This window comes from Triticum aestivum, chromosome 5D, assembly GCF_018294505.1.
Source record: "Triticum aestivum cultivar Chinese Spring chromosome 5D, IWGSC CS RefSeq v2.1, whole genome shotgun sequence".
NCBI lineage: Eukaryota > Viridiplantae > Streptophyta > Magnoliopsida > Poales > Poaceae > Triticum > Triticum aestivum.
Window position 1 is genome coordinate 509,534,567 of NC_057808.1, and position 11,943 is coordinate 509,546,509.

Below are 11,943 nucleotides of genomic sequence, written 5' to 3' on the forward strand. Positions count from 1 at the left end.
AGCCCGACTCACTGTCTTGGCATCTCGAGCCAAGCGGCCGATTCTCTACTAGGTCCCTATACCAGGCGATTGCACCCACTCCTAGACCGGTTGAACTATCGATGATTTGGGAGATCAAACTCCCCTTGAAAATCCGCATATTTCTCTGGCAATGGGTCCGAGGCCGACTCCCCTCGAGCACGGAGGTACGAAAGCGTAATGGCCCCGGGGACAGCCTTTGTCCCATTTGCATGGTACCGAAGGACTGCAACCACATCTTCTTCTGGTGCCCAATGACGCAGTTCCTATGGAGCTGCTTCCAGGAGGTTGTTGGCGGCAGTTGGTGCCACGACAACCTCCCGGACTTGTTTGGGGAGATCCTTAGGCTCCCCGGTCCTAGTCGTGCCCCCACTTGGGTGGCTATGGGTACCCTGGCATGGACCCTCTGGTGTACCCGCAATAAACTAGTCATCAAACGCGTGATTCCGTGCCGTGTGAATGATGCAATCCATAAAATGTGTGGCTTCTTACAGCTCTAGAGACCGCTTAGCAAGCGGCACGATCGGGACGTCATCGACAACATCATCGCGGGTCTTCGTTCCTCGGCTACGACTTTAGCTCCACCACCGCCACCACCTCCTGAGTCGGATTAGCTTTTTTTCTCTTTGTTTGGGGCTTGTCTTGCTGTGGCCCAAGCGCGACTTTATGACTTGATTGTACTTTGAACTGACTTGTTGGATGCTTGGGTCGTTGCTTTATAATATAAAGCGGGGGAAACCCTTTTTCTTAAACAATGATCTTGTCATGGCACAGGGGGTTACAGACACCAAGTTGATGCCGTCCCTGCATGATGCAGGAGGTGACCTAGTTGGCACCTCGTAAAACCAAGCTTCGATGTGTTTCCTCATACATCCTAATCCAATTCTGCTCATCGGCCAGTTGCCGTATTGCCTCTAGTTGCTCTAATACTGAGGACGAGCCATTTCTTAAGAGGACTTGAGTGGGGATGAGAACCATCTCTTAAGAGGATTTGAGTGGGGATGAGGAGTTCGACCACTCGATGATGTATAATACTCCCTCTGTTCCTTGATACAAGGCATATAAATTTTTAAGAAAAAATCCAAAATATAAGGTGTATTATGTTACACCACTCGTTTGGATAATTTTTTTAAGAATTTGATTACATTTCTCTATATTAGGCAAGCTCCTCTATTTTCTAATGTCAATTAGTTCGGTATAATCTTGCCCAAAACTCGTGAAATTTTTCCTCCATGTGCATTCTTTAATTTTCATGTCAAAAACTATACACCCTATATTTAGGAACAAAGGGAGTATATATTTTCCATGACCTTTACATGTACTGTTGCCACGGCAGAACTTCATCAATTTCTCATTGGCTATTCCAATACATTCAGCGTATGGTTGGCCAGTCATCGTTAATGTGTGACAGATGTTTGGTTGTTTTAGTCCTAATGGGAATGATTTGAGTGGGAATGTGCTGCTCACTTTCCTTTCGTATAGGGTCTGTCTGCGTCGGCTCATCCAAACCCGGATGTTGTTTGTTTGTTTTAGTCAGAATTTCCAGCCGAGTGCAAGCCGAATCAGAAAAAATATGTTAGCATAAACAACAGAAAAAATTACGCAGAAATAATAAGTAAGAAGAAAAAATTACAAAGCCCCACATGAAGTACTAGGTTGACAGCAACAAGAAACATATTCGCGACACATAGCAGGAGGCATTAAACACGGTCTCAAAACCTCCACATACAGAGTCAGATTCTTCCAAACATGCGTCATGGTTCCGAAATATCAAAACTGCATCCACCATCCACTTCCTAATGTAAAGCAGGCTTAACAAACAAAACATCTTCCGAATACAAGGGATCATCGATGATAAACCTAGTTCATCCTCCTGACGAGCTGGTTGATGTAGTTCTCACGGTTGCCGGCATCACCACCCTCGACGTAGTGGTTCCTCTTCTTCTTGAGGCCTCCCAGCGGCGCCTTCAGCTTGAAGGGCCACAGGAAGTTGTTGGCCTCCTTGAAGTGAGGGCCAACGGTCAAGATCTCGTGCACAAGGTCCTCAATGCAGATGATGTTGTGCTTTCCAAGACCCTGGTTAACAAGATAAACAAAATGGTCAGGATCATCCCAGAGTTGCATTTGGAGATGCAAAGTAAAGATCCAGGATCATCCCAGAGTTGCATTTGGAGATGCAAAGTAAAGATCCATATGTTGGGCAATTTAACTGCTTACCTCCTCAATGACCTTGTTGTTGGTCAGAGGAATCCTTTGCTTGTTGAGCTTGCCATAACCTCTCTTGTAGATCAACTCCCTCACACTCTTCAGGTTCGGGTACCTACAAATATAATGATTTGATCCATTTAGATACAAATGGAACATCAAGACTCTTGAAGCACTCCCCATATCTTTCAATAGTTGACCCAAGGTTGTACAAACATTCATGGCACATACTCCATCAGAATCAAAATATAAGACGTTTTTTGGTCTAAATCTAGACAAAAGAATGTCTTATATTTTGATGAGTAATTTGCTTTGAAGCAAATCAACTTATCAAATGCATGGATTGATTCAGAAAGAGTATTAGTTTCAGACTACTCTACTCATTAAGTGTGGAAGTTCCAGGCTCCAGGAATAGATAAAAACATATCTAGTCAAAAGTCCTAAGAAAAAGGTCTTATAGGCATTGCAACTTTGTGTAAGCAGGACAGGTTGGATAATGATTACAACAAGGCATGTATCATGTACAAAGACAATAAAGAATGCACACTTGTAACATACCCATATGCAACATATGGCTCGACCCTGCGGAGCATGTTGATGGTGGCCTTGTTAACCTTCAGGAACACTCCATTGAATATCTGTCCAATCAAACAACTAACAGAATGAGCACAAGTAGCAATAATTTAAAACAAGAGATGGACTATTTTTTGGAAATGAGGAGATGGACTTGACACAAGCAACAAATTGGCCAACTGACCTGCCTCAAACGCAACAGCTGCAAGATCTTCTTGGTCTTTGGGTGCATGGCATTGATACTGCATGAGACATTTAACAAAATTAGGCCAACTTAAGCCAGAAATGACCACTCCATATCACAAGATACAGCTGCAAGGTGGTGTGACTTACCCTCTGATTCTGACAACAAACAGCAGCTTGGCCTCAGGACTGACATAAAACCCACCCTTCATCCGGGCCTCACGCTTAAGCTGAACCAACTCCTTGTCCTGCAAGCAAACCGAGCATTAAGTACATTTGACAAGCTAACAGCAGAAAACGTTCTCAGAAGCACACATAGGTAATGATTCCATCAAGCAAACATAAACATTTTAATCATATGAGCTGGGCGTCAAATTTGAACAAAGCTCCAACAACTCATAGTGAACAGTTATATTCAACACAGTAAAATTAAACGCCTAAATCACCTTAAAATGCTGCTCGTTCGATTGCTTTCTGCTGCAAAACCATGCAAAATCCGGCCTAGGTCATTACCTCTACACAGAATGGCATGGAGCATGCAGCATCACGAAAACTATACCACATACATCAACATACTAAGTTCTGCTACCACTACGAAACTACGGGCATTTTCAGGTTACCGCGGCATCACGGAAAGCGAATATTGCATCGACGCAAGTGCCTACCGATCTAAAACACGGACAAACGTCGAGCACAATCTGAAATCCACCGCAGACAAACGGGGCAGCGACAGATCCGACAAAGCGCAACTTGGCGCGCGAAAATCTAACCACGAACGCACGAGCGAACGAGCGCTAAGGGGGGCTAGGGATGGGGCGGGAGCATCGATCTGACCTGGGCATCGTACTCCTCGGCGTACTGCTTGGCGCGGGCGTAGATGACCTTGATGTTCTCGCTGGATTTCTTCTTCTCCTCGACGGCCTTGGTCTTCTTCTCGGCGGCCCAGAGCTCCTCCCGCTTCCTCTTGAGGAGCACCGACTCCGGCACCACCATCTTCGCCGCCTCGGACGACATCTGCGGCCGCAAAACCAAAACCCAGGGTCAGATCCGGCTGAGGAGCAGGAGCAAATGCCCTGGTGCGATGCTTGGGGCGGAGGGAGGGCGTGCGCTTACCTCGACGAGCTTCCTGCAGGGGGAGGGAGGAGGCGAGACAGAGGAAGAGAGAGAGCTGGAGGCTAGAGGAGGCGGCGGCGGGCGGAGGGAGTGGCTTATGTAGCTGGGGTTTGGGGGCTAGGGTTTCGGGAGGGGGTCGTCTGGATGGGCTAACCGGGCCAGTAAAATGGCCCATAAGGCCCATATTATGATGGACCATGAGGCTCGCTTTCGGTCCATTTTGCGTAACGTTTCGGCCCATCTGGCCTAAAAAAAACGCAACTGCTTCGCGGACGCCGACGCCGTCGCCGGAGGGAGCCCGAGCGGATGCCATCGCCGCCGCCCCCGCTCTCCTCGCCATGCCGCCGCAGCGTGTCCTCCTGATCGTCCTCCTCCTGCTCTCCTCCGGGCGCAGGTGCGCCCCTCTATCTGTCTCCATCCGCGCCTCTTTATGGTACTGTTCACCAAACAGCTCCCATTCCCCTCGCAGCAGCCTGGAGGCGGAGGAGCCGGCGAGGGCCCTCAGCGTCGGCGATGAGCTGGTGGGCGAGACGATGCCGCTCCGCCACGGCCGGAGGGTCTACAGGCTCGCCGGGCTGCGGCCGCCCGCGTGGTACGAAGTCAAGATCTCCTACCCGGCCTCCGTACGATCTCGTTCTCACCCTTCACACTCAGCAATGAACCCATCGCATCCTCTTGTTCTTGAAGGCGTTGCTTGTGGCTGCAGATACCGTCCAGCTTCTCGATTCGGCTCGTGAGCGATCCTGATGCTGTGGAGGACCAGGGCAGTAAGAACAGGAGGCTGCTCAACACGGAGAAGATCATTTTCAAGGCTGAGAGCACCAAGCTGGTTGGTGTTCAGTGACTTCTTTAGCTGGATTTGTTGCTTCGCTGCAGAATTGGAGTTGCGCGCCCTTTGATGGGATGATTTATAATGGTTGTTTGTGATTGAAATATAGGTTTATGTTCTTGTCACGGTGGAGCCTGAGGGTGTGGTTGCAAAGCCAAATGTCAAGGAGAGAGAGCTTGCCCTGTTCAACATTGGTATGCTAGCTCGTATTGCTGTCTCTTTACATTTCAATTTCCTTGATTAGCCAATAGCCGATAGACTGCTTCTAGTGTTTGTTTGTAGTTTGTTCATTTTGTGCCATGCCATAAAATCAATCATTGCTTTGAGCATCATCATGTAGTATTTGAAACCTTGGTTGCTCATTGATCAGTGCTTGATAGCATTTCCCCGTTTATCTAAGGAGTAAAGGTCTTGAAATTTGTAGAACATTCTTCCATACAACGAAATATAAGTCACTAACATGTACTGGTTAGCATAAAATGCTGATTGTGTGATAAATTGTATTAAAATGGAGATGATCTGCAGCCAGAACTTTTAGATGATATCAACATTTCAAGGAAAACTAGGACGTTATTGACTAACCGATCAGGCTAAACATACTAGCAGATCCTCAATTTTGTTTTCGCTATTCACTTTCTCTTTGTATGCAATCTATATGTCGTTATGCACATTGCATGACAACGAACTGCCCGCTGTTCTAGTAAGTTCAGCTTTGTATGAATGTCTGTTGTTCCCGTTTAAGAGCGAAGAATTCTGTTGTGAACTGTGCGCTGTTCTAGTAAGTTCAGTTTAGTATGAATGTCTGCTGTTCCCATTTATAGCAAAGCATTCTGTTGTGAACTGTGCGCGGTTCTAGTAAGTTCAGTTTAGTATGAATGTCTGCTGTTCCTATTTAAGAGCAAAGCATTCTGTTGTGAACTGTGCGCTGTTCTAGTAAGTTCAGTTTAGTATGAATGTATGTTGTTCCCCTTTTTTAAGAGTAAAGCGTTCTGTTGTGTCTTTCAGTCATAAATATAAGAAATTTTGTTCCCATTGGCACTACCTGACTAGATGAATATTATTACATCTGAATTGCATTAGTACGATTTTACTTCATTTATGCAATAGCTAATGAATTTGTCCCCTTTTACTGTAAGAAAGATGACAGCTGAACTTCCGCTCAATTGGAGAATGATATTCATTGGCTGTAGATCGAAATTCAAAAGTTGGGGTGAAAAAGATGGCCTATTACCTATTAGAGATCCTTGGTTTTCTGAGTTATGATATTTTTGTAGTTACTTGTCCATTTAGTACTTGGAATCTGAAGCTTTTTACACGTTGGTTCCATTTTGCTTCTGTGGCTGTATTTCTAAAGAAGTCATACTCATCTAAAATATCTGAAGCATGTTAATTAGTTGTTGGTTCCTAGTGAACCTTGTCATACAAGCTTGGTTTTTCATAGGCCATGTGAATTAGCATAAACGAGTAGGCACAGCGGTACTGTACAGTGTACACACAGGAATCAATAACTATAGGTAGTGAGCTTTCGTGTCTACAAAGCAGGAAACTGAAGCTTGGTTACTCCAAGACCATGTGATTAGCAACAATTAGTAGGCACAACCCTGTCTGGTGCACCAATGGTTGATCACCTAGTCGTTAATTTTTGTTACACATTAATAGGTTGCCAGCGCCATATGAAGTAATTTACAGAAACAGATAGCGCACAGAGCTTGCTTTGGAATAGTTTGATTCACGATTTTGAATATGTGGAATTAGTTGCATCTAGTTTTCCCTTTCACTGCCTCTGGTTGTCATTGCCTGGTCCTTTGATGTACTGCTTTGAGTCACCTAAATAGCATTTCTCATCCAAATTTCTCTTTTTGATTTCCGTTGCTCTGCAGTGTGTGATGAACTTTTGCTGGGGATCCCTCGCTTTGCCTGGTGGGTTGGAATTGCAGCAGTGATTTGCCTTGTGTTGGCATCACTAGCACCGTATTTCCTCCCAATCCACAAGCTACTTAGCTACGAAACTGCAAAGTCGGGCAACGCCGATGCAGCCAAGCTATCGTGATCGACCGGAACACGCTGTATGAATCTTCAGCTTTGTCTGTCATACTAGAAATTTCAGTTCAGTTCAGTTTTGCATAGTAGGTAGCAGGCTAGTGCACATGTATTGTGTTCTTTCTTCTTCCCTTCCTTTTTGCCCTGCACCAGACGCAGTTGTACAAGCATCTGATGGTTGTTGTCCTAGTGTTTAATGCTAGATATGCCGTTCGATCCTGTACAGTTGCCTCATGAATGAATTGAAATACTATGGTTTTATTGAATGAATGTTTTGCTGGTTGCGCCACTCCAGAAAATGGACCACAGGTTCCCCATGAATTTCAGATGCTGACTCTTCCTGTGCACATTTTATTCTGTTGTGATTGAAACGCGACACTGGTTACGGGCCTCGTATCACCTCAACTTGTGGCGGAGGTCAGTAGTAGTTCACACTGCGGGTTGATGGGCACGCATCAAGATAACCAAATGGTCATCCAACTTCAGTTAACTGCCACATCAAAATTAAGGCTGTAGCTGGAACAAAAGCGACAAGAAGATCGTGTGGTTGATCAGTTCTCTACCCGTCGAAAAGATGATTGAACACAAAGCAGTTGGGCTTGTGCTGTCACATTCTCATGAGAAGATACTGAATGAATTGATAAGCATCAGCGGTAGATCAAAATTTAAAAGTGAGAGTTGGCCTAGTAGGGCATCTGAACCCAAAATTCTAGCATCTGAAATAGTGTGTTTCAGTTTCTGTATATCCAACCATCAGATAACCTGACGATACAGAAACTGAAACACACTACAACAACTACGGCAGCCACAAACTTGCACCCTCAGAGCTGAACTTTTAAGAGTGGGCAGCATCAAACTGATCTTCGACAGCTTTTTTTGCCCTCAGCCAGCAATCCGCAAGATCATTGCGCCCACCCTTTCTTTTTACTGAAGGCATCAGCTGCTACCTGCAGCAGCAGCCTTGCCTCTGGTCCGTGATTGCTGAGTCATCATATATATTTCTGTAGTTACTTGTTCTTTTAGCACTTGTGAATTGTGATACCGGAGCTTTTATTTACACATTGGTTCCATTTTGCTTCAGTGTCTGTATTTGTAAAGAAGCTCTACTCAATCTAAAATATCTGAAGCATGTTCTTGCTGTGGTACTATACACAGACATTATTTGTATGTTCCTGGTGTGAACTTTTACATACAAGTAAACTTTGTTTTTCTAAGGACATGTTAATTAGCAAAAATGAGTAAGCACAGTGGTTTTACTCTACACTGTACACAGGGGCTATCATATCAGCAAAGCGGTAAAGGGAGGCGTAGTTAATCCGGACCATCGGATTAGCATCGATAAGTAGGTGCAACGCTGTCTGCTGCACCGATGGTTGCATATAGGGTCACTTAGTCGCTGTTTGTTACTCTACAAATTAAGTGGTTGCCGTTGCCATTATGAAGGATTTTATAAAAACAGATAGTGCGCAGAGCTTCCTTTGAAATAGTTTGATTCACACTTTAGCTGTCACTTTGTGCCAAGAGGTCATGGGTTCGACGCGGCCTTCTGCATTGCATTTTGCAGGCGCAGGGGTGAGGCTTGCCTCGTATAATCCTTCAACGGACCCAACCTGGCGTGGGATTTTCTAGCACTGGGTCTGTCGGTTTTTTTTACACTACTATATAGCTGTCACTGCCCGGCCCTTCTGTATGCAGTGTACTACTTTGAGCACCTAAATGGTGGTTCTCATCCATATTGTTTTCTATGATTTCCCTTGCACTGCAGTGTCTGATGAACTTTTTGCTGGGGATCCCTCACTTTCCCTGGTGGGTTGGCATTGCAGCAGTAGTCTGCATCGTGTTGGCATCGCTAGCGCCGTATTTCCTCCCGCTCCAGAAGCTACTCAACTACGAAGCTACAAAGCCGAGCAACATCGATGCAGCCAAGGTCTCGTGATCGACTGGAACGCGCGGTATGATTCTTCAGCTTTGGCTGTCAATGTGTCAAACAACAAAGTTGGGTTCAGCTTTGCATAGCAGGCTTAGTGTACATGTGCTGCCATACTGTTTCTTCTCTCCTTCCTCTCTGTCTTGCATCAGACGCAGCTGTGCAAGCGTCTGATGGCGACGGTGCCCCAGCCACCTAGAGTTCGATGCTCGATCGTGTACGGTCGCCTCATGAATGAATTGAAATCGAAACACTCCTATGGTTTTATTGAATGTTTTGGCAGTTGCGCAAGAATGGACCACAGTTTCCCCTTGAATGAATTTCAGATGCCGACTCTTCCCGTGCCCATTTTATTCCTCTCCTCTTGTTTGTGACTGAAACGGGACACTCATTACAGGTCTCGTAGTATCGTCCACGTTCAGTTAACTGCCCCATCAAAATTAAGGCTGTAACCGGAACAAAAGCGACAAGAAGATTGTGTGGTCGATCGGTCGAAAAGATGATAGAGCCAAAAGCAGTTGGGCTTGTGCCGCCACACTCCCATGAGAAGATACTGAATAAATTGATTAGCATCGGCAGTAGATCAAATTAAAAGTGATCTTGAGAAAGTTGGCCTAGTAGAGATCCGTGTTTTTTTTTTCGAATTAAGGGTTTCCCCCAATTTCATTTCTGAAACAGATAACACAGATAGTAACGGACCGCATATCGGATATGGTTCCAGGAAGTGTTATTATTACAAAACAGCAAAAGAACATACTACAGCAATCACTACCATGGCATCTGAAGTTCTGAACCCAAAATTCTAACATCTGCAGAACAATTATCTTCAACCATCAGATAACCTGACGACACAGAAACTGAAACATACTACAACAACTACAGCAACCGCAAACTTGCACCCTCGGAGCTGAACTTTTAAGAGTGGGCAGCATCAAATTCATCTTCGGCAGCATTTTTGGCCCTCAGCAAGCAATCCGCAAGATCATTGCGCCCACCCTTTCTTTTACTGAAGACATCAGCTGCTACCTGCAGCAGCAGATTTGCACCTATGATCCGTGGTTTCTGAGTCATTATATATTTTTGTAGTAGTTACTTGTTCTTTTAGTACTTGGATATATACTAAAGCTTTTACACATCGGTTCCGTTTTGCTTCTGCACAGTAGTACTACTATACACGGACATTAGTTGTAGGTTCCTAGTGAACTTTTACACACAAATAAGCTTGGTTTTTCCAAGGCCATGTGAACTAAGCTTAAATCGGCAAGCACAGTGGTCCTGCACAGTGTACACACAGGCACCAATAACTAAGTATCATATCTGCAAAGCAGTAAAGGGAAGAGTAGTTACTCCAAGACCATCTGGTTAGCATCAATCAGTAGGCGCAAGCCTGTTCTGTGCACCGATGGTCGCATATATAGCCACTTAGTCGTTATTTGTTACAAATTAAGTGGTTGTGGTTGCCATTATGAAGCAATTTATAAAAACGGAGACTGAGCAGAGCTTCCTTTGAAATAGTTCGGTCCGCACTTTTGATTATGTGAAATTAGTTGCATCTAGTTTTCCCTTCCATTTGCCTCTGGTAACCATCACCAGGCCCTTTTATTTTATGTATTGCTTTGAGCACCTAAATAGCGCTTCTCATCCAAATTCTCCTTTCTGATTTCCCTTGCTCTGCAGTGTGTGATGAACTTTTGTTGGGGACCCCTCCTCACTTCGCCTGGTGGGGTTGGAATTGCAACAGTAATCTGCATTGTGCTGGCATCATATTTCCTCCCGCTCCACACCATACTCAACTATGAGCGACGCCGATGCAGGCAAGCTCTCGTGATCGACCGGAACGCGCTGTATTGTTCTTCAGTTTCGGCTGTCAAACAACAAAGTTCAGTTCAGTTTTGCATAGCAGGCTTGGTGTACAAATGCACTACCGTGCCGTTTCTTCTCTCCTTCCTCTCTGCCTTGCATCACACGCAGTTGTGCAAGCGTCTGATGGCGACGGCGTCCCAGCTAGCTGGAGTTCGATGCTAGATGTGCCGCTCGATCGTGTACGGTTGCCTCATGAATGCTGGAGTTCATGTTGAAACACTATGGTTTTATTGAATGTTTTGGCAGTTGCGCGAGAACGGACCAGTTTCCCCATGAATGAATTTCAGATGCCGACTCTTCCCGTGCCCATTTTATTCCTCTCCTCTTGTTTGTGATTGAAACGGGACACCGGTCGCAGGTCTCGTAGCATGTGCATCACCTCAACTTTTGGCAGAGTTCAGTAGCAGTTCACATTGACACTGCGTGGGTTGATGGGCACGCACGCAGCAAAATAGCTAAATGGAGTATGCATCGTCCATGTTCAGTCAACTGCCCCATCAAAATTAAGGATCGATGTAACCGGAACAAAAGCGACAAAGAAGATTGTGTGGTCGATCGGTTCCCTGCCCGTCAAAAAGATGATACTACTGGAACACGAAGCGGTTGGGCTTGTGCCGTCGTGCTCTGATAAGATACTCAGCTGCCTGCTTACCATCGGCCGTGAATAATGGTGATCCTTTTCAGTTAAGATGGCGACACCGACGCTTGCGACGAGACGAGACGGCCAAGTAGAGACAAGGGCGTGATTGCCCGTATATCCGTCGTCGTCGTCATCATCACTCGTATCGCAGTGTGGTGCCGCGAGATGAAGGCGAAAAGAACCCCTACCGGCCGCCGTGTCTGGCCTCGAGCGGGAAGAGTTAAGCAGCCCCATGCACAGCACATCCATGAAGAGAGGCACGTCCTGAACCCCGGTACATATAAACTCGCCTTTTCAAAATGCATTTAAAACGCGTTTTAAAATGTCAAAATTTCAGACGTACATGTTTGTAGAGTATGTGTGCGGCACAAAGTTTTGTGACAAAATATGCAAAACAGACAAATTTCGGTGCTTGTAAATAGCATTTCAGGACACTTTTTTTCTTTGTGTTTTTTGCACCAACAATGCTACATCTACGTAATTTATTTACGTAATGTTACGAAAGAGCTGATTTGGAGGGCTATCATTAGTCACTAGGGGCGCCCGGGCCCA

The 11,943-nt window shown here is 45.4% G+C and overlaps 1 protein-coding gene and 1 pseudogene across 1 annotated transcript; one reads left to right on the plus strand and one right to left on the minus strand.

The window, feature by feature from the left end:
* Positions 1-1,616: 1,616 nt before the first annotated feature.
* Positions 1,617-4,252, minus strand: LOC123123313 (60S ribosomal protein L7-2). Its single transcript, XM_044543803.1, has 7 exons — positions 4,093-4,252; positions 3,814-3,993; positions 3,130-3,227; positions 2,981-3,038; positions 2,782-2,861; positions 2,236-2,338; positions 1,617-2,094 (listed from the first exon to the last, which is right to left on the minus strand). The coding sequence occupies exons 2-7, from the start codon at positions 3,991-3,993 to the stop codon at positions 1,879-1,881; spliced, it is 735 nt and encodes a 244-aa protein (XP_044399738.1). The 5' UTR covers positions 4,093-4,252; the 3' UTR covers positions 1,617-1,878.
* Positions 4,253-4,383: 131 nt separating this feature from the next.
* LOC123123314 (uncharacterized) lies at positions 4,384-7,230 on the plus strand (annotated as a pseudogene).
* Positions 7,231-11,943: the final 4,713 nt, after the last annotated feature.

Coding starts and splice junctions, on each gene's coding strand:
- LOC123123313 (XM_044543803.1), bottom strand. CDS start 3,993: ATGTCGTCCGAGGCGGCGAAGATGGTGGTGCCGGAGTCGGTGCTCCTC. Junction 3,228..3,813: donor CCGAGGAGTACGATGCCCAG/GTCAGATCGATG, acceptor GTTTGCTTGCAG/GACAAGGAGTTGGTTCAGCT. Junction 2,862..2,980: donor AGCTGTTGCGTTTGAGGCAG/GTCAGTTGGCCA, acceptor TTGATTGGACAG/ATATTCAATGGAGTGTTCCT.